General features: G+C 39.4%; 1 protein-coding gene across 3 annotated transcripts in view; it reads left to right on the forward strand.

Moving 5' to 3' along the window:
- The window catches only part of kiaa1328 (KIAA1328 ortholog), a 348,340-nt gene that overhangs the window by 217,871 nt on the left and 106,279 nt on the right, over positions 1 to 24,190 (forward strand). For all 3 annotated transcript variants that reach the window (XM_039759112.1, XM_039759111.1, XM_039759113.1), the window contains one exon: positions 5,949 to 6,100. In XM_039759112.1, the coding sequence (XP_039615046.1) occupies positions 5,949 to 6,100 (152 nt within the window). The remainder of the gene's footprint in view (positions 1 to 5,948; positions 6,101 to 24,190) is intronic.

A 24,190-nucleotide genomic window follows, 5' to 3' on the forward strand; every position in this document is an offset into this window, starting at 1 on the left:
GGTTTGGGAACTTTTAGAAGCTTTCAATGAGTGCAGAACACTCTCTCCATACATGATAGGGATGGGTATCATTAGGATTTTATCAATCCATATCAATACCAATAATGCTTATCAATCTGATACTTATTTTAACAGTTATTTTAATATAACTTTTCTAAAAAATAATAAGTTAGTTTCCTGTATTTCTGTAAATGCTGCTTCAATACCAGAAGCTTAACGTAAACATTATCAAACTATTAAACAAACAGAACTATTCATAATATATTATTCACAAGAAAAACTATTCTCAATATACCTAGCATCGCAGGGTAAAAATATTCTGGCTTTATAATCTAACATATTGTTAATAAAAATCAAGAGAAAAAAAAGACTGGACATCATGCAAACAGCTTATCCCCTATGCCTTTTAAATAATAAATCAAATTGATTACAAATTATTATAAACACAACTATTATACAAAATAAAATAAGATTTAAAATAAGGGTAGTAACTCCTATCCATGTGTTCTATAAAGCAGCAACATTTCTGAGCCCACAGCTTCTCCTTCTATGTCTTTTATTTTATATTTTGATGTATAAGATATAGAAGGAGAAGAAACAAATAGAAATTTGTAATAACCATGCCTTAACGCAACTGCAGTAAATCAAAAAGTGCAGTGAAGTTTACTGGCCAGCTGTTAGTAACAACCTGTTTCCTCTTATAGCAAACGAGCAGACGCAGAGATGCCTGCTAGTACGTTCACAATGCTACTTTGTTTGGTTGAAGTGTGCATGTGTTTGGTTGAAGTGTGCATGTTTTGATAAGAAACAAGTACTCTGACCTATAATTTAAAAAAACAATGTTTTTTTAATTACAAGTCTCCAATACTTTTTGTAAGTTTGTTAGCAGTAATATGCCAGCTGGTACCTTTCATGTCGAAACAGAAAGTCACATTTTACTAGAATTAATAGCAATAATTAACATAGATTGTACATAATTTCCAAATGGAATAGTAAGAAGTTACTTACAAAAGCTTTAACAAGACATTGCACTTTTCTGTTCCTTTCTGTGAAAAAACGTGCAGACTTGTGCTCCGATATGATTTAAATCCCTTTGGAGATCCATATTAAATACTGATGAAGCAGAATTATTGCAAAAAATGAAAAACACATGGAACAAATAGAAGAAACCTTCAGTCCCCTCCTTCATGTTAAAGAATCTTGTCAACCATGCATATTTTTTTACATACTGTAGCGTGACTACATAGTATAGTGTTTTCAATGTTTGTACTGAGTGCGTTTTGTTTCCATCGTCCCGACTGCTATCTTTCATTTGTGTGTCAGTGAATGTCGTCCCCATAAGTGCAGTGGGGACGGATGATGGAGGTAGAGCGCAGCCCCAAGATGGAAAGCACCTGTTCACAATTAATCAAGTACAGCCAGCTCATCACTATATAACCAATCAGGAGGGAACAGAGAGAGAGGATGGAGAAAGACGGAGATCACAATTCATTATCACAAACCACTAGTACCTGCTATTTTTCTACATCCCGCTTTGGGATCCTGCTTGTTTTTTGTTCTTCCGGACTTACATCGTTTCAATCATCACCAGAGACCCCGGGGTTGAACTAAATTGTCCACCACGCGCCGAGGATTCACAGTGTGGTTGCTCCATTTTTGTTTCCGTTCTGTTAAACAGTCATCCGTATTCAAGACAGTTTTATACTCGGACTCAAATTCACAATCATTGGCATTTCCATATCCATTTATCTTTATTAGTGTTTTATGTTTGTTATATGTTACTGGGACAAGGGAGGGTTTTGGTTATTGTAGATATGGTGTTGTCACGTTGTTAGTTTGGTGGAGGGATATATATATATATATATATATATATATATATATACTTATTTTTTGTGTGAAATTTGTATTTTTTGTTTTTTCATTTAATATAATTATTCACTTAATTTTACATCTTATCTGCTTTTGTGTGCCTATGTTTAATCCGTCGATTGTGGAATACATTGTATTTGTTAGAGGTAAGGCTTGATTTTAAAAGATTCACCACAGTAATTTATTCATGCCACAGGTCTTGGAGGTGTAGCTGCCATTACAATACAGCAGTAATGTGTTTCTGCGGGCAGGAGCGGGACAAATCTGGCCAAGTGTATGCGGTAGTGGGCTTACAGTCCCACATCGACCAGTTTGAAACTGATGAGCTGTTCTAGCCACTGGAGATGAATCCACTTTCTAATTGCAATTAGACTCATTTACCTCCTTAATGCTACTTGTCTTCTGCTTCAGTGTTACGGCCTGATGCTCTTTCACTCTCGTTCCCCTCTACTTGCTTGTCCACTTTGCACTGTTCTTGTCCCCACATGTTATGGCCAGCACACACCTGTTCCAACACCTTCCACCCTCCATCCTGTCTCTTACGCTTCTTTCACCCCTTTTCCCAAGACCTCCTACTTTCTGCTGAGGCATTTCATTTGCATATTACACTGCACCTTCTGAAAGCACAGAGCTCTGCAACTGTCCAGCCACATGGCCCTCTGAATCTCCAGCCTGATCATTACAATACGATCAATATGCTACTAACTATATACAAGAACAATTGATTTTGGGGGAGTTAATAACTAAAAAAATAATTACAAAAGACACATTACACTTTGCGACACACACAGCTACACAACTAAAACACAATTGCCTAATAGTTGCAGTGTAGTAATCATTAGGGAATGTTTAGGAATTTAAAAACTGCAGTAATTTTAGAATGAATTAACATTATAAAAATACCGATAGCTACACTGTTTTTCCAGGTGCTTATTGATATTTTGGTACCGACCAATCCTGACCTGGTGCCAGTTTAATATCAGCTTTCGATACCCATCCCAACATGTATGTAACATCCCGTGTATTGGTAAGGTTGGCACCCAACCACATAGTGGGCGTCTTGTAGTTTGGGACCGAATGGGAGACACACATACAAAAAGGTGGCATTTCCAAAACAAAAGTCAGTTTATTTACAGGTGCAACAAAAATAATGTCTCAATCAAAAATAGTGAGCAATAGATACAGTGAAGTTTCTAGTCCCCAAAAATGAAAAATAAAGACAAAAATGGTAGTCTTCCTAAATGAAGAAAAGGAGTTCAGAAAGAAACTACACACATAACACAGTCCAAAGAATGCCAAAAATATTAACAAGGAAAAAAAAACAGTGTATATGCAATAAAAAAAACGAAGTGCACCAAAATCCAAAATCTATATAAATACCTCAAACTACAACTAGGAGATATTTATAAAAGAAAATATTTTAAAAATCAGACACAAGCTGCTGTTTGGTACACTGAATAAAAAACCTATACCAACCATGCTAACCACACCACCAAGTCTAAAGACAATCCTTAAGAGGCCGGAAGTGCCTCTTATATTCGGGGAACAAATCTTTAACCAGTCCTGTGTGAACTTGAACCCGGATACAGACAGACGGACATCTTATGTTCACCCAACAGACCCTTTATTTACAATATTTACAAAGTTCTCTACGTGCACCCCTAGTGCCTCCTGCACCGATCCCCCAATGTCCACAGTCCACACAGTTCAGCTGCCTTCCTTCTCCTGGCTGCCTCCAGTCCTCTCTCCAGCTCCATCTCTCTTCCACCCGACTTCCGCTCTCAACTGAAGGGAGGCGGCCCCTTAAATAGGAACCCAGATGGGCTCCAGCTGCTTCCCGGCACTCCTCCGCAGACACGCCCCAGTGTGGCGGAAGTGCCGGCTGCACACCCGGAAGCTCTCCGGGTGTCCCCTGTCTTCTTCCCCCCCAGCACTTCCTGGTGTGGCGGAAGTGCTGGGCTCCAGGGTTGATCAGGCACCGGGGCGCCGCCTGGCGGTGGCCACAGGTCCCTACAGGGCTGGGCTTCCAAGCCCTTTACCCGTGGCCCCCAACATAACCAGGGCGGTCGCCCCCTCGCGGTCTGAAGGAAGTACAAGCCCTCCTCTGGTCCTCCTTGGCGTCCCAGCCGGGGATGCCACACCTGCGACACATTGCTCCCTTTCACCAATTGCGGCTAATGCAGGTGCTTTCTGCACAGGTGCTCCTCTCAACCATTGCAAGACATATAATAAATACAGCTAAAGGCCTATTCTTCTTGGGAATTCCCTCCTCACACTAATGCATGCACACATGTTCTTAACTAAAATGCTTCACACCTTTCTTGGCCAACGGTAGAACTAAAGGGACACTCGGCTTTATGGTGGGGTACATGCAGCGTCCTCTAGCAGGCCTGACCTGTTGGCATGCCCGACCCGTTGCCGGTGTCCCGCTGAGAACCTGCCAAAAGTTAAATGACTGTGAAAGCGCAGCCTGCACTTAATGACTTAAACAGGTAAGTTCTTTAACGTTTATTTTGCAAGGGTCGACTTTACCTTATCCTAAGTTTGTTTGTTATAACACGTTTTTATCTGAAAACGCCCTCAGATCGGGGTTTGGGGGTTGTGGAAGCGTGAACGTGAGTGAGAGAATAAAACTGAAAAAAAAGGCTAACTGACAAGTACTATAAATTTACACTGGCTGTTACAGACTGAAATCAAATGTATGTTTTTATTGCTTAATATTCACAATAAGAGCAGCTCACTACTCAAAACGGTAAATTTGGGAAGCAGCTTCTAATCTAACCCGCAACCTCTTGATTGGAAGTCAACAGTTCTTACCATTGCACCATGCAAGCTGTCGTATCAACAGCCTACCCTAACCTGCTTTCTGTTTTTCTTCGGTCATATTCTTGAATAAAAGTGAACTTGTTTTGTTATACTTGTACCTTTTGTCCATCCATCCATTTTCCAACCCGCTGAATCCGAATACAGGGTCACGGGGGTCTGCTGGAGCCAATCCCAGCCAACACAGTGCACAAGGCAGGAACCAATCCTGGGCAGGATGCCAACCCACCGCAGGACACACACAAACACACCCACCACACACTAGGGCCAATTTAGAATCGCCAATCCACCTAACCTGCATGTCTTTGGATTGTGGGAGGAAACCGGAGCACCCGGAGGAAACCCACGCAGACACCGGAGAACATGCAAACTCCACGAGGGAGGACCCGGGAAGCGAACCCGGGTCTCCTAATTGCGAGGCAGCAGCGCTACCACTGCGCCACCGTGCCGCCCTGTACCTTTTGTGAAAGTGTTTATTTGATATTTGGACTTCAGGCTTCACAAATTATACACTTAATGTATACATTTTGTCAATTATTACCTAAACATGAAGAACATTTCTGTTTTAATGATGTGTTTATATAGATTGTTGTAAACACAGAACACGCATGAAATGCATGTATTCCAAATAACAATATGTTATTTACCCTATACAACTCAGGCAGAGCTGAGAGAACTTTCTGCGTTGGTGGGGGGATGGGAATACAGGCTGCTTGCTACTTTTGCTGATCAACACATTTACAACACAAAAGACGGAGAGGTGCGAAGAGATTTAAGGTGGGCCAGGATTATGTGTTTTTTCATAGGCTTTGGTAATTCTAGTGTTAATGGACAGAGCAGATTTCCTGCGTTTGATAAAAGTCATTTGCCTATAGTTCTGTCAACATATGTAATTTGCTCTGTTACATTTGTCTGTGCATTGGCTATTTTATTATTTCAATCCAAATATGTTGAAAAAATACCCCTTACACAGGGTAAAACATTGGTAGACGCCAACCTCGGACGGTGCAGTAATCTATCTCAAGACATCTTCATGCTTAAAAATTGGTTTTCTTTTTACAATAGAGTATTGAAAAACTCACAGCATCAAATCTCTATGTACATTTATTTTGTCATTGTTTTGGTTCCTTCACTAGCAGAGAAAAAAAATTAACTTTTCTACATTGTTGTCTTTCTTTGTTGGCATTTGAATTTATTGTATAGTTTATATTTTAATAACTTTTTGACTTCAGTACCTCTGCTTCAACCCTGTTTAGGATGTTTGTATCACCAATGGAGAGCCCTCCTCGTCTAATGTCTCAGGATAGGCAGAAGTTACACAGTCCAACACACAAGTATTACAGAAGAGGAGGCTTGCAGTGTGGAACAGAGTTTCTTTCAAGTGAAAGTGTCATACCCAAGGCAAAAGGTACGGTATTATTCTGTCTGTTACTTATCATAAAAATGTGGTTACAAATCAGGTTCACTTTAGTGAAGGAAGGAGAAAGCCAGGCTGTCCTCTTGGTTTGCATAAATCTTGTTTAAATGGTTCATCCAAATCAAATGTGCTCATTATTTCACTAAACATTTTGATTGTTTACAAACAATTGTAATCTTCTTAAGTTCCACTGTTCTGTCCTTCTCATCCTGTTTCTTTAAAATACCAACAGTAGCTGTTGTGCCACCCAGAACAGAAGCCAGGGGTAGGAATCAGGATATGAAACAAGAAAAAAACAAGCTGTGTACATACTAACAAACTTTAGATGCCAAAGCCCAAAACATCACATCAACTTCTTAGTCAGGAGAACACTCACATAAGTTTGTTAACTGGGAAATAGCAAAGAAAAACCACAAAGAAAACCCATAAACACAGATCCCCATGAAGTCATGGTATTGACCTTTATACCATTGTAATGATCATGTCACGTCACATCTAGTCACCAGTTTTATATGGACAACAAGTTACATTTAAACCAGATGATAATGTTTGTTTACCTTGGACAGCACATCAGTCATACAGGCCAAACAAAAAGTTGTACTAGCTCTTTTGTGGCAGTCCATTCCTCACTTGTCAGAGCAACATTGTGTGGCACTTTGTGAGGACCTAGGCAGAGGTAACACTTGGAAAGACATTCTTCTGATGGTTGATATTGTGACTTTGCTAAGATCTATTTGCACAATTTTCTGCAGGTTAAGGAGGTAAAATTTGAATGATTTGTCAAAGCTGCAGAGGCAGATGTAATTGCATCTAAATGAGTAAACAAGGTTTAGATACTGATTAAAGAAAAAGTAGAAACTACAGCTGTAAAGACATTTTCAGATATGATTACATTTACTAAACAACAGGGTTATTTCAAGGAGTTACTTTCCCTTTTGGGCATTTGTGGAACATTTCAGGCCTTGAGTGCCAATTGTGAAAGAGGATTTACTGTAATAAACAATATAAAAACTAAATCTAGAAATTGTTTAGATGCAGAGTATTTGGAAAATGTGATGTAAATTAAATTATTTTAAAATTTTGGACCGACTATTAATATTCATAGAGGTTCTACTTTATATGAGATGGAAATGGTCAGAAGAATACCTTTTTCAATATTTATTGAATATTTAGTGAATTTTCTAGTGGAAAAAATGTGTTTTTGTTTTTTGCTACAGTATATACAGAAATGCATTGCTAATACTGTTGGCTTTTAACTAAACTAAATTTGCATGCACCAGCCCACTTCTTACAGGGAACTTTATAAGAGAGGTTTTGGTAATTTGCTAGAATTATCTGAGGAAGTAACCAAAGAATACAATCATAGTGGTGCATAAGATATTATTTATTTTGAATTTTAGAAAGCATTTGGTAAAGTCCCACATGAGAGGTTGGGCATCAAACTAAAAGAATTGAGAGTTTGGGGTATAGTGTATAAATGGGTGTAGAATTAGTTAAACTTGAGGCACGAGGAAACAGTTCTTACTTCAGATGTTTTGAAACTGTGTTGATTGATATTTGGGCTTGAGTTTTTAATCATTGACAGCCTTTTAAGCCTGTGAGTCGGGAAAATTTCTTTTTTCATTTTAGGTTATGATTGAGGCCTTTGACATTATAGTTTACAAAGCTTAATGATTGATCAGATATGTGCTGCTTATTAATACTAGGTGACTCTTTTTTGATTTAATTGAAAGCAGCGTGTTATTTCAAATTTCAGCTTTAACACTAATTACATATCTTTATTTGCAGGTGTTAAGATTGTTAAGATGTCACATAAATTATTAGTCACCCAACCCCCATCATGTCTCCCAAGGTGAAACTAACACTAAACATCACAGAGTTCCATTCCTTTGACGTGCCAAGAGACAGGGCACGCCCAAAACAAGAACAATTCCCCAAACAGCAGTTAAATAAAGATTAAAATGTGATAGCTTTAGTTAGAAAAAAAAACAAAAACATTGAATCTTTTTATTAGTACAGTTCAGTAGAGTAAAAATGGGGTGAGACATTCAACATTCTCCACAGAAAAAGCTGTATTTCACTGCAAACAATGAAATCTAAGTAAATGAATTGTTTTTATATCAAGCTATTGAATCTTGTTTTCATTTGTATTTAAGGTTATTTAGCTTATTATTAAAAAAATCTTGTGAAGTAAATTTTGCTTACTCCGTTGGCTTTTTTTTTTTTTTTTGGTAAATAAAGGCAAAACTACTATTTAATATATATTATATATTTTATACTGTATTTGTATATCTATACTAATAAAAGGCAAAGCCCTCACTCACTCACTCACTGACTCATCACTAATTCTCCAACTTCCTGTGTGGGTGGAAGGCTGAAATTTGGCAGGTTCATTCCTTACAGCTTCCTTACAAAAGTTGGGCAGGTTTTATATCGAAATTCTACGCGTAATGGTCATAACTGGAAGCAGTTTTCTCCATTTACTGTAATGGAGATGAGCTTCAACGCCGTGGGGGGAGTTTAGTGTGACATCATCACGCCTCCCGTAATCCGCAGTACATAGAAAACCAGGAAGACCTCAAAAGCGCTGAAGAAAACATGCATTATATAATTGAGAAGGCAGCGAAACAATAAGAAGCGAAGCGGCGTGACATATACAACCATATTCATGAGTTCTGCTACTTCGGAAACAAAGCACGATGTAAACCTACACTTTAAATTAAGTTCATAGACAGGCTGCGCTGGCGTTTGTAATTTAGTGCCTGCCCATATAAGGCCGTCCGTCAGCGGCAATCAATAGCAAACTGCCACGGATAAATATTCACGGGTGAAGGACTGTGCTTATGGAGAGGAAGATGAGATGGTCAGGGTGGTGTTTGACACAAACTCAGCGAAACTGCGAGAGAAAGTTTTAAGTGCCAGGACTAAGGTAACATTAAATACAGCCATGGACATAGCACGAGATGGCACCAGCACAGCTGGGAACCTTCGATGCATGTACACGAGTGGCTCCGTGAACTGGCGCGTGCACAGATAAAAGCAACAGTTCCAAAGCTGAACAAAACCGAATTACACAATTGAAAAGGCAGCAAAAATATGAAGCGTCTCATACATACAAGCATATTCATAAATCCAACTACTGCGGAAACAAAGCACCGTTGGAAAAAGTCAATGTCCGCTAAAGGAAGACAGTGTAAAAAACCCGTGCATGCAGTGTGTCAGGTCTCAGATAAAGAAGAAGGCGAGCTGTTTATTGATGCAGTAAGAAGCGAATCGATGAATGAAACCTGTCATCTTTACAGCGATTGACAAACACGGAATGTAACTTGAACACAACACATCCTACAAATACGAACCTGATTGAAAGAAATAATGATAATCAAATCCTTGATGACAGCAACACTCAGTAACACTCACAAAACAAATACTGTATATTGACAGTCATGTTACGTTATTTTTAAAATGTTCCCTTTTCTTTTCTAGCTTTTTAACACACTACTTCTCGCTGCGATGCGCGGGTATATATATATGTATATATATATAACCCGATCTACATACTCGAATAATGGATACTTTATTAGCCATCAATGATTGTTTTGGTAAAGCCATACTCAGTGTATTCATTAGATGAGCGGTAAAAAGTAAGGGCAAGGGAGGATGACTTATTGAGGCATGCAGGCTGTAGTCTTGCGTCAACTCTATCTGAATTGCGCGATCACATTTGAAAAAATATATCTTTTCAAGTTCTATTTAGTCCATATGTGTCAAACTCAAGGGCCGGGCCACATCCGGCCGGCGTGTAATTATATCCGGCCCGAGATCATTTTATATACTGTATTATTGTTATTAAAGCCGGGTATATGAAGCGCTAGTAGCACAATAAACTACAGATCCCATAATGCAGCGCTTCAGCTGCCTTGCCGAACACTTATCGCGTTAATCAAGTCTACCTTAAGATGCTGCAAGTTATTGCGAAGCTAGCTCACACGATGCTGAAGAGAAAAGTTGATTCTGAAAATAGAGCCTTTAAAACCGATGGGAGGCTGAGTATATGTTTACTGAACCCGTGTGTCTCATTTGTGGAGCTAATGTGGCTGTAATTACAGAATTTAATCTAAGGCGGCACTATAAAACAAAACATCAGGGTAACCTGAAATACCTGAATGCAATGCAGAAGATACAGAAAGCAGAAGAATTAAATAAGAATCTGACACTTCAGCGGACGTTTTTACCCGTGCACAATCACAAAGTGATTTCAATTAAGGCTGCTTTTATGGGAGACACAACCACTTGCCCCACTTTCCCTATTACCAAGTAATGTTAAACCAAGTCGTCACTACGGTGTTCCCAAATCGCACTTTGCTGATAAACTGGCGCACTGAGTTTGCGGCGCTTTGGTGACTTTGAAGAACAAAAAGTCCGTCTACATGCGGCTCGAACCTTGTGCATGTTTGGTAGCACATATCTGTGTGAGAAGCTCTTCTCAGTGATAAAGACTAACAAAACAGCACACAGGAGTCGCCTCACTGATGAGCACCTGCAATCCATCCTGAGAATCTCCACAACACAGAACCTCACACCAAACAGAAACGAACCTGTTGCCAAAGAAAGATGCCAGGCGTCCAGCTCTAAAATGACATATGAGCAAAGACAACTGAATGATTTGATTTGTTATTGCTGAAAGGAACACATTTTATTTATATTTCCAGGTTTTGTTATGCAGCATGTTCATATTTGAATTTGTATAATTTTGACAGGATATATTTTTATGGAGAGCAAAATATTATAAGTTGTTTAAGGTTTGAGTTGATTTATTCAGGAATAATATTCCTGTCTGTTTTTACCATTCCTACCAAAGATATTTCTGTCGACTAAATAAAAATTCCTTCTGTTTAAAATTTAAATAGAACTTGAACAAATATGATAGTTCATAATATCCACGCAGACTTGCACGTAAGAGCGGGTGTCATCCGTTTTAACAAACAGCGTATTGCACTGATCTGAAATAGCTGTGTGTGTATATATGTAGATATGTATGTATATGTATATATATGTTTATATATGTGTGTGTGTATGTATATATATATATATGTATTTGTATATATATATGTTTGTGTGTGTGTGTAAAATATATATATATATATATTTATATATATATATATATATATATATATATATATATATATATGACAGCAACACTCATCACTCACAACAGTGACAAAACAATAACATTGACAATCATGTTACGTTATTTTCAAAATGTTTCCTTTTCTTTTCATTGCTTCTTTAACACACTACTTCTCCGCTCATGGCCTTGGTATTTTGCTAGTATTATATATTATTTAGATTATACTCTTTATAGTGTTATCAAAAACAGCTGTAAATAAAGTAATGTAATGCACACATTTTATATATATATATATATATATATATATATATATATATATATATATATATATATATATATATATATATATATATATATATAGTGGAACCTCGAGATACGAGTTTAATTCATTCCAGCACTGAGCTTGTATAGCAAATTTCTCATATCTAGAACAAACTTCCCCATTGAAAATAATGGAAATCCAGTTAATCCGTTCCGCACCCCCAAAAATATCAACATAAAAATCAAATCAAAGTGGAACCTCGGTTTGCAAGTAACTTGGTTTACGAGTGTTTTGCAAGACGAGCTAAATTTTTTAATTAATTTTGACTTGATAAAACAAGCGATGTCTTGCAATACAAGTAGTATGGATACACTTTGTCTGCTGAGTGTCATGTGAGCATAACTGAGCTGATGGTTCTCTCTCGTGCGCATCTCTCACTCCTTATCTCTATCGCTCGCGCACGCGTCTCTCTCTCTCTCTCCTTATCTCTCTCACCTCGCGCGCACCTCTCTCTCTCCTTATCTCTCTTGCTCGCGCACGCCTCTCTCTCTCCTTATCTCTCTCGCTCGCGTGCGCCTCTCTCTCTCTCTCCTCTTGAGGGCAATCGTCTCCTATTCTCCATCTGCATTTCCGCAATATTTTTGGATACGCTTATACAGCGAACTGCTACAGCGAAACAATGAAATCACAAGCGCACAAACGCATAGATCCTCACGCTACAGGAGAACAAGGAACACTGAGTGAGCTGACGGGCTGGAATGGGTGAATCCCCGAGTCGAGGCGGATCGGGAAACGCGTCACGCATAACCACAGCCTGGCTCGTGGCTCGTTCGCTACGAGCCAATGCTCGTATTTAGATCCAAATTTTTCACTCATACTTTCCTCTTATCTTGAATTTCTCGTATACAAAGGTGATCGTATCTAGAGGTTCCACTATATATATATATATATATATACAGTATATATATATATATATATATATATATATATATATATATATATATATATATATATATATATATAAACTGCTCAAAAAATTAAAGGAACACTTTGAAAAAACACATTAGATCTCAATGGGAAAAAGAAATCCTCCTGGATATCTATTCTGATATAGTCTGGGTAATGTGTTAGGAACGAAAGGATGCCACATCGTTTGATGGAAATGAAAATGATCAACCTAAAGAGCCCTGAATTCAAAGACGCCCCAAAATCAGAGTGAAAAATTATGTGGCAGGCTAGTCCATTTTGCCAAAATTTAATTGCAGCAACTCAAAATTGTATGCAGCACTTTGTACGGCCCCTGTGTTTATGTATACATGCCTGACAACATCGGTGCATGCTTCTAATGAGATGACAGATGGTGTTGTGGGGGATCTCCTCCCAGATCTGGACCAGGGCATCACTGAGCTCCTGGACAGTCTGAGGTGCAACCTGTTGGCATTGGATGGACCAAAACATAATGTCCCAGAGGTGTTCTATTGGATTTAGGTCAGGAAAGTGTGGTGGCCAGTCAATGGTATCAATTCCTTCATCCTCCAGGAACTTCCTGCATACTCTCACCACATGAGGCCAGGAATTGTCATGCACCAGGAGCCACTGTACCAGCATAGGGTCTGACAATGGGTCCAAGGATTTCATCCTGATACCTAATGGCAGCCAAGGTGCCTTTGTCAAGCCTGTAGCGGTCTGTGTGACCCTCCATGGATATGCCTCCCCAGACAATCATTAACCCACCACCAAACTGCTCATGCTGAATGATGTTACAGGCAGCATAATGTTCTCCATGGCTTCTCCAGACCCTTTCACTTCTGTCATGTGCTCAGGGTGAACCGGCTCTCATCTGTAAAAAGCACAGGGCACCAGTGGTGCATCTGCCAATTCTGGTATTCTATGGCGAATGCCAATCGAGCTGCATGCTGCTGGTCAGTGAGCTCAGGGCCCATTAGAGGACATGGGGCCCTTGGGTCACCCTCATGAAGTCTTTCTGGTTGTTTGGTCAGAGACATTCACACCAGTGGCCTGCCGGAGGTCATTTTGTAGGGCTCTGGCAGTGCTCATCCTGTTCCTCCTTGCCCAAAGGAGCAGATACTGGTCCTGCTGATGGGTTATGGACCTTCTATGGCCCTCTCCAGCTCTCCTAGAGTAACTGCTTGTCTCCTAGAATCTCCTCCATGCCCTTGAGACACAGGGGCAGGGAGACACAGCAAACCTTCTGGCAATGACACGTATTGATGTGCCATCCTGGAGAAGTTGGACTACCTGTGCGACCTCTGTAGGGTCCAGGTATCGCCTCATGCTACCAGTAGTGACACTGACTGTAGCCAAATGCAAAACTAGTGAAGAAACAGTCAGAAAAGATGAGGAGGGAAAAATGTCAGTGGCCTCCACCTTTTAAACCATTCCTGTTTTGGGGGTCATCTCATTGTTGCCCCTCTAGTGCATCTGTTGTTAATTTCATTAACACCACAGCAGCTGAAACTGATTAACAACCCCCTCTGCTACTTAACTGACCAGATTAATATCCCATGTTTCATTGACTTTATGCTATACTCTGATTAAAAAGTGTTCCTTTAATTCTTTTGAGCAGTATATATATATTAGCATACACATGTATATGCTTAAGTATACACATATGCACTTAATTATATTACTGATGTATGTTCTCACTTACATTACTGCATTTTTATTAATTTCTACTAATTACTGCATATAGTTAATATTATGTAATATATGAACTATAGGCATTAAATGTACTTGCATTATTCTTTATTAAACTATGCTATATGTATGTTAGTATTATATCAAAGCCCTGAAAAAGGAGAACAAAAGATTAAAATAATAATAAGGTATTCAGATAAAAAGAAAAAATATTGTTGAAAAAGAAGCTGAATAACAGAAAACACATTTTATATTAAAACTGGTACAAGCTGCAAACACTAAGATTCAATCATACACTTTCACATTATTGTCATTCTTCTTTGCATTCCACAGACACAATTTTGCTTCTGGCTTTTGAATTACCTTTTTAGTTTTTTTTTTTTAGGTCTGAATCATTTGTTTGAGCTCTTCAGCTTCCTCTGGAGAGAATAAAGGAATTGTTATTGTGTGGTATGGCTGATGTGCTTAATAATGTTGTTTCCCTTTCTAAGGCAAAGTATGTTATATATGTCCTGAGCAAACATCCATACTAGAGAAGGCAATTTACGTGGTTGGATGACTTAAGTTGAAGTTTTGGAGGCATTCATTAGTATAGTGATTCCTCTTGAAAATATTGGTAACTAAAAATCTCCACCATTGTTAATTGGCCGTAGTTCATCAATTAATTAACACTAGAATTACCAGAACCTACAAAAAAACTTGTAGATCTGTTCCACCTTAAAATGCTTCTCACCTCTCCGTCAGCGTCTTTTGTCCTTTAAATGTGTTGATATGCAGCAAGCAGTCTGCTATCACATCCCCCACCGGCACACAGTTTTCTCAGCTCAAGTCTGTTTACCTGCATGTCAGTTGCTTGGAGTTGTAGAGAGTGAGAAGTCAAGCAAAATACTATATCGTTATTTGGAACACTTGCATTTCATGTGTGTTCTGTGTCTACAACGATCTATGTAAACATTTTGTTTAAAAAGAAACGTTTTTCATGTTTTACATCCGGACGGTGTATGTGCTCTAAAAAGAAGCCTGACTGCATTGTCGTACCAATGCTTGAAGTGAAGTGTCTGAAGTGTCTGCATGCACTATTCGTGGCATTACACGTGTATTTTTTGAGCATGCCCGTGTCGCTCAAACACAGGAAGCTCTGCAGTGTACTTGTGGCTTTGGGTTGTAAGAAGTAAGTAACTAAATACATTCGATCTGGCTTTTATGTAAGTTAACATATAAATGTTGATGTACAAGTATAACAAAACAATTGCACTTTTATTCATGACTATAACCGAAGAAAAAAGAAAGCAAGTTACGGTACTTTGTATATAAGAGCCAGATCGGCGGGGTGTAGGGTAGGATTGTGAACACGACTGAGAGAATAAAACTGAATTTAAAAAAAAAAAAAAAGCAAAGCTAACCTTTACAAGTATACATTTACACCGGCTGTTACAGACTGAAATCAAATGTATGTTTTTATTCTAAAGTAGTAAGAATAAAAACAGCTCACGTCTCACAACGGACTCCTCCGGGATCGAACCCGTGAAGCTTTGATTACCAGTCAGCAGCTAATACTGTTGCGCCACCGAAGCTGTCGTAGCAACTGCGTGTCAATGTCGCACCCTAACGTGGGTTGTTTTACTGCAGTTATATTTTTGAATGGATGTGCATTTGTTCTGTTATACTGTATTTGTACCTTTTATGAAAGTGTTTCTTTGATATTTGGAATTCAGGCTTCACACATTATACACTTCATGTCTACAATTTGTCAATTATTACTAAAACATGAAAAACGTTTCTGTTTTAACGATGTGTTTACTGTGCATATGCTGCTTATCAACACATTTAAAGGACAAAAGATTGTGACGGAGAGGTGCGAAGCGTTTTAAGGTGGGATGGATCTACAAGTTTTTTTGTAGGTTCTGGTAATTCTAGTGTTAATGGACAGATATTGTTGGTTTCCAATACATGTTTAATCAGTTCTGCTTTGTTCTGTGTGTGGTTTAACAAATCTTCATTTATATGTGTACCAGTTCTGCATTTAATAATTAGTATAATCTTGTATTTTAACTTCTAATTGTTCACAGCGCACTACACCTCCACTCAGTGAGGAGCGCTATACAAAATTAAGCTGTATTGTATTGATAATTTCTTTTAAACAATTTCTTTAAATGAAGAAGCAGTTTCAATCACAAGTCCGCTTCATAGAAAGCATTCACAAGAAAATAGTTACGTTCATAAAATAAATTACAAAGGACTCATAAAAGTGTTTTATTGTTACTGAGGAGTACACACATACCTAAAATGTTTTTGCTATATTTTATTTACTGTAAAAGGACAAAACATTTTCGGTCATTTTCAGCCATTCATCCATCTATTATCCAACCAACTATATCCTAACTACAGGGTCACGAGGGTCTGTTGGAGCCAATCCCAAGCAACACAGGGCGCAAGGCAGGAAACAAACCCCAGGCAGAGCGCCAGCTCACCGCAGGGCTCATTTTCAGCCATATATTTTTTCAAACCTACTTTTTCTATTATCGTTGGTTCTTTTGGCTTATTATATGACTTGGCTTATGTTCCCAATGTGTATGAAGACAAAGTAAATTATAGAAAATTGTGTAAACCTTTCTAAATTGTGCACAGCCTGGTTCAAATCATGCCACTTTGACTGATATCTGCTGCTTTACTGGAAGGTTAAGGACTATTTTCATGTTAAACAAATACTTTAGGCATAGCTTTAACTCATGCCTGTAGAGCATCATGTTCTCTTTAAAGCCCATTATTCCACAATTGTGTTTAATTGCTGCGTCTTTCACTTGCTCATTCTGCATTCCTCTTTGTGTCCAAGACTGTCTTTTCAACATGTTACTAGACTGCCGTACTACCAAGTGATGTTTTCTTACATTAAAACCAGAACCATTCACAAGGTATTAAAGGAAAGCTTAATAATAACATAGTATAGAATGAGGGAGCCTTTAACTGTGTAATATAATATACATACACATGTCTTGTGGATGTTGGGAAACGTACGCAGAAAGGTTGTCAAAGCTATTGAAAATTTATAAGTATCAATTTTAGTATTATGACATTATATTAATACTTGTTTTTCATGGTATAAGTTGTACAGCATACATTACAAACGCACTTCAAGTTTGCTTTGACTTTTGATAGTTGAGCTTTGTAGGCATGGCTGGAATTGCTGTCCCATTCCCACCTACTCACAAATGTCAATAAGGTGGCAGCTTCAGTGCTATCGGGGCATTTATCGGAATGCTTAATTAACAAAGAGAGCAGCGAGAGTGACATCTAGAAATATTTCAGCTTTATGGCACATGGGAATGAAAAACCTCAAAATGCAGTAAAGGAAATATGAGAGTTTGTGGTGTAAGTTCCTGTCTCTTGGGCCACAGCTACAGTGAGATAACTTTTATTGGCTTCAAGTGCTATTTTTGTTCCATCCACTAGATGGAGTAGAGATCTGAAAGACAATTGAAATGCATTCTCGCTTGTGCTGAGGTGACGTGCTTGCGCATGAAAGTGTCTGTAACATTAATTGCAAGCAGAGTTAAAGTGAAAGGGGGTAAAAAATAGATGATAGGTTAAGAAAAAGCCAATGAGAAATGAACATTAAATTGATTATTTGCATTAAACTGAATTAACTGTTTAATCTGTCTACTGTGTTGCAGTATTTTGCAAAACATTTGAAAAGAATACACCATATATTTCATTTACAAACTATTGATTTTTGAATTTGAATTTGCATCTTTCTCACTAGAAATAAATATGCTTTCTTGGCATGCACAACTTAGAATTAAAGTTTAGTACAGAAACCCTTAATCATTTTTCTAAAAAGACTGAATCTGTGTCAAATACACAAGAATAAATTCAGCTTTGTAAACAGAGAATATTGGAAAAACAGAGAATATATGTAACCTATAAAGACAGTGATCTGAACCCATGTAATAATTTATCATTTAAAATGCAGAACAGAAGAGGGAAATAATGCAGACCATAGCAATTTGCACATGATGGTTCAGATTCGCGAGTGGCCCAGCAGCCAAGATGTAAGTGATTTATCAAGATGAGCTAGAGATAATTGTCTGCGTGATAGTTGCCTTTCTCTTGTGCAGACATCTGAAAGTGCTGCTCATGCCCTAACAACATGGGAGGGTTTGAGGAAGTAAAAATATCTGAAGAGTAGCAGAAAAGTACATTTGCACTGTGAGCAACAATCAGTTTAGCATGAAAGGACGAACTGTCTTTAAGAATACCTGTGGGCGTGCTCAGCTCACATTTGCTTAACTATGCGGAAGCCCTGTGCATAATCCTGTAAAATGTTTCTCAGACATGAAAAAACTGAAAGGATCTTATTTTTCAAGAAATAAAAAAATGTACTTTATGTTCTGTTTGAACAAAAAGAACATTTCTTTATGTAATTTGACAAACGTTTTCACCTTTCCAATGTGCATATTAACTATTTACTCTGTGTTTTTCTTTAGAATAAGAATAACATGAAGGCATGAGTCATCACTCCAAGGATGGTTATGCCTAATAGATGGAACATAAAAAAAACAAGACAATAACCTAGTTTTAGAAATTTCCTTTCCATCTACTGCTGTAAGTCTCCCTTTGCTCTAAGAAATGAATCACCTGGAATGAAGACCACTTTAAAACTGCTGCAACTAGAAGAGTCCAGGTTGTATATTTTATAGTACTTCTGCCTGTCCTACTACTTATGGCATACTTACAGTCATTGACAAAGTTGTTGCCACCCCTTCACGTAAAAAGGCAAACCCTCAATTGTTTCAGAAATAACTTAAAACTGACCAAAGTAATTGGCATCAATCATTGTTTATTCCATATTTAACACAAATCAGACTTTACTTTAGAGTTTTGACTCAATAGAATATTTCAAATAATAACACATTTGAAAGTGGCATGGACAAAAATTATGGGATCTGTAACCTAATATTTTGCTGCACAACCTTTAGGCAATCGCTACAAGTAAGTGATTCCTGTAACTTTCAATGAGACTTCTGTACCTCACTCTTCTTGAGCAAACTACTCTACCTGTGTCAGATTTGAAGTGTGCCTTCTCCAGACTGCACATTTCAGTTCTGTCCATATATGTTCAGGTCAGGTTGGGGAGCATGCACTGGTACAGTATGTTGCTGCCCCCACCACAAAACAAAACAGCTCGGGATCCTGATTGGCACTCCTCCAATCCTCTATCTTCCTCAGCCAGATGTTACATGGGTGTCCCCTTGGCTTGGTCCAGCCACTCTGGTCCTCAACAATGAGGATCCTTTGAGCCGGATCACCCTTGGGCAATCATGCCACATAGCCATAGTGCCATGAATGACACTTCCTCACAGTGCAGGTAATATGCCTCATTCAGGACTCCATGAGCAACAGCTCATTCAACACAAAGTCAAACCAGCAGTACTCAAGGATTCTTTGAAGAGTCATAGTCCTGAAGGAGTCATTCTTCGTCTCAAGTCACAGGTATCGTCCATTTCTCACAACCATATAACAAAACAGGAAGCAACAGGACTCTAAACACTTAGATCTTCGTCCTTTTGCAGATATCGGGAGCGACACACACCCCTTTCCAGTGATCTCGTGACACCCCCATGCTCTCCCAATTCTTCTACTAACTTCATAGGAAGAGTCACCAGAGACATGAATGTCACTGCTGAGATACCCTCAGTGCCAAGATGCAGTCAATGGTAGACTTTTTAGGCGTATAACCAGACTTCTCTGTTTGCTGGTAGGTGAGCAAGTGATCACAGATCCTATTGAGAATGACCCTAGTAAGGACCGGCACCAAGAGCGGTGTTATCCCCCTATAGTTGACGCAATCCAGGCGATCACACTTCCCTTTCCAGAAAGGGTCGAGAAGTTCCATTTTCCAGTGAGTTGACATGACACCCATCTCCCAAATGGAAGAAAAGTTTGCTTGAAATGCAAGAAGGACAGCCTTACCACTAGCCTGGAGAAGTTCACCCCAGACACCACAGATCTCTGCAGCATTCCCTACCTTCAGCTGGTTCACCACCAATTGCAGTGAGACTGGGTGGTTCACAGCATATTGGAGGGTCAGCCTCTAGAACTGTCGACCCAGAGATTTCCAACATCCTAGCCAGAGGATCAGCTTTAAACAGCTGTTCAAAATAGCCAGCCCAGCGTGTCACAATTGCAGCATCATCTGTAAGGACCATTCCATTACCTGCCTTGACTACAACTCTCTGACAAACAGATTTGGATGTGCTTAATGCTTTGATTCCTCATTATGCAGGATGAGGGTCACTAGACCAAAGATGGTGTGTCACTTGCTCACAGAGTCCTCTAACAAACACCTCCTTAACTGCCCTCAGAACCCTCGCAGCCATCCTTCTCAGTTCCCAGTTCAGACTGGAGTTGCCATCAAGACAGGCAAGCAACACCTCTTAATGATATCCAGGGTGCCCTGCAAGATGAAACACCTCCTTTTGGGCACACTGGTAACACCAACACAATCCTCTACAACCTTCATGATCTGTTCACGGAAGGTTTCCCACATCACTTTAGGATCAGCACTTGTACTGAAGTCTGTAATTTTCCTCGCACAAACTGCCTGCAAATTCATTAGAAACAGCCTTAATTTGGAGTCCAAAATCCAACCTCAATCTCCTAGTAGGAGGACCTAAGCTGGATCTTCAGAGTAGCAACAAGAAGCCTGTGGTCAGAATGCAGAAACTGGGCACTTCTGTAGACCCTGCATTTTTTAAGCGCCTCCAGTGTCTACCCACAAGGATGTGATTGATCTCCTTCACCACACCACCAGTATTGGAGTACCAAGTCCAATGATGCAGCTCATGGCACAGGAGCCAGGATTCAGTGATCCTCAGCCCCTGACCACTTGCAACGTCAAGGACCATGGAGCCACTTTCACCACGGTCGTCAGGCCCATGGGGACCAATACAATCCTCATGGATGGTCCTGTCAATGGCAGAGGTCACAATGAAATCACCCATGACCAGAGGGGTGTCACCTCACAGCCACCCATCAGCCACCATGTGAATTTGCAAATAAAATGTCTCCCTCATCGAGACAGCACTTACTGTACCATGGCCAGAGCATGCAGTGAGACAACAGACAAGGCACCCAGAGAGTGCCTTATTCTGAGTCTCATAATACACTTGTTGAAAGGAGTGACATTGGGCACTGTTGGAAGGAGCTGATCCTCTATAGCAACAGCTACCCCTTGAGTATGACAGCCATCAGAGTGACCAGATCGGGCTATTCACAGGTCTATGCACCTCAGAGAGTGCCACCACTGAAATGCAGAGGAAGATGATCATTATGCCGGACAGACAACATGTTCCACACGCCTACCTGGATGGGCCGCCTCAAATTGGAACTTGAGTGCTGCCATGCAGTGGGCGACACCTTAGCACCACACCAGTTCCAATCCCAAGCAGGTCTGACACCATTGGCCCTTCAGTGGTTTTGACTCTTCCTGGGATTAGGCTCCAGAGGGTTTTCCTGTATCCCCTTTATAATGCAAGCAGTCTTCCTAAATGTGGCTGCAGCAGAGCTACTCCTGCGGAGAGCAGAAAGAAGTCCTGTTTGTCATTTCAGAGCTGTGTGAATTTTTTTACGGTGGCTGGTGTGGCAATCGTGCCACTAACACCTAAAGTCTGGCACATGGTGCCTTGAGTATGTGCAGAGAACAATGGAATCTCAAGACTGTCAAAACATTCTGGAGAGAAAATGTACTGCCCAGTGTCAGTCACAGGTCATTGATCCTCAAACAGGATAATGACCTAAAACACAGAGAAAAGCACCCAAGAGCTAATAACAAAATATTGGACTATTTTAGATGGTGCTCTTTGAGCCTTGATTTGAATCCTATTGAACATCTGTATGTCCTGGGTATGACGTTAAACTGCATCCGCACTGCAAACAGTCCTCCAACTTACAGGGTAAACTTAGGGGTTGGTGGCAGGACTGGCACTCCAGCCTCTGTAAAAAACCTCACACTGTTCCAGTGTGGTGCTGAGGTGTCACCCACTGCACTCGGTGGCAATCCAGGTGCTTTGTCATGTGGTAGGTGTGGCTACACGGTATTAGCTCATGCTTCCAACCAACCATTGCAGAAGTTAGTAATTATTTTGTTAGTTTATTAATAATTTATGCATGATAGCATGGTAATTTACATTTGAAAGACATGTTTGTTATTTAATATAAGGCCACTTAGTACCTTATATCTTCTTCTCTGCTGTTGTCTTACTCCTTTTAATTCCAAAAAAGCTGTGAACAAAGAAAGAGAAGTCTGTCAAAGAACATAATCTATAAAAGACAGGACACATGGAGATGATAAACATTGTTTTATTATATTTGCTATATTTTATCCCGAATGTGAGAAAATTCTTACACTTCTTTTTCTAGTGTGCCCACACCACACTTTGAAGTATCACAGTCTAACTAAAGGATGTCTTCTCTCTGTTTTTTTACTCATTGCTTGGCTGCATGTACATGTGTTATAAAAGTCGCAGCTGCCAGTTAGGGAATACAGTAGATCCCGGCGAAGTCGCGGTTCAGAGTTTGCGGCCTCAGTCATTCGCTGATTTTTCCTTAGACCCTATCTAATAATTGTTAGCGAAAACTGCAATTATCCTCCACAATTTTTATGCCTTTTATCGTGACAATTCTGTACTGTAGAGAGAACAGGAAACAACTGTAGAGGAAACGTGGCTTGGGATGGTGAAAGTAGCCAATAGAATTTGAAATTGCAACTCCCAGCAGTCCCTGCAGTGGCTCTGATTGGTCTTCTGCTGAGGGTGCCGTACATTCATTGAGCAGCCAGCTCATGACCACTGCCAGCCCCTTGTGATCAGTGGGGCTGGACGCACCTCCTAAAACCTCTCTTAAAAAACGCTGATAAACTACTTTCACATTGCTGACTTACTTGTGGCTACACATACTTAAAAGCCTGAACAGCACTTGTCCTTTTTGGCTGATTGCTTTGTTTCTCTCTCCTCCCCCAGACATCCTCTGCTCTTGTTGTGCTCCCCTGTGATGTTTGTCTATTATTTAATTGATAACTAACTGCATACTGAGCTTGTTTTACTTCTGAAAGAGACATGTTTGTTTGAAGTTTCTGAATAAAGTTCCTGTCTCTACAATCTACTGTGTTTCTGTGCAATTCTGTGACCCAAACGTGACACCCTGCAGCACTGCAGCCTCACTGTCCCTGGGATTGAGCCGCTGCACTAGACTAGCCTGCCAGCGTCAGCGTTTACCTTTGTGTGCTTGCGTACTGCCAGTTCAAGCACAGTTGGCTCGATGATTTACTTAATTTTATCCATGGCGTCAGTTGCATCTTGTATATATTGTTACAGTAGTTTTTAAAATAGTTTTTACAGTTCATTAACAGTGTGTAAAATGATCAGTGTTGCAGTAATTGTGATGCTCTTTGCATGAAAGAAATGTGTTTTATTAAAATTTCACTTTTTCTTTGTGAATTGTGATGTTTACTTAAAGTGCAGCAAAAAAGTATTTGGCGTCCAGGGATGCATTAACCCCCAAGTATGTGGCAGTATAAGGGTTAATGTCCCAAGATGCCGCCAAAACGCCCTGCACCTTCTAAGGCTTTTGGCAATGAAAATGTGCTTACATGAATTACAGTACATATAGTGGTAACATCGGTATTTTACATTCTAGCACTGCGGGAGACATAGCAGTACAGTATACAGGTTTACCTTTGTATTCTTTTTTTTAGGTAATGTATTAAGCTCAGTTTGAAATTAAATTAAAGTGTTTTGGGAGCATATTTAGGGTTTAAACTATAAAAACAGGCATTTTTTTTAACCACATCCAAAATTTGCGTTTTTCACGATTTGCGAGTGCTGTAGCAACGTAACCCCCACGAATTTTGGGGGTGTACTGTACTTATTGTATTTATAAGTTCTTATCATGTGCATCAATAAAGCATGCAAGAAGGGTTCCAAAACCAATTTTACATAGGACAATTAGTGGTCGTCATTTTTATAGTACTTCAGTT

Source organism: Polypterus senegalus, chromosome 7, assembly GCF_016835505.1.
Source record: "Polypterus senegalus isolate Bchr_013 chromosome 7, ASM1683550v1, whole genome shotgun sequence".
Classification (NCBI taxonomy): domain Eukaryota; kingdom Metazoa; phylum Chordata; class Cladistia; order Polypteriformes; family Polypteridae; genus Polypterus; species Polypterus senegalus.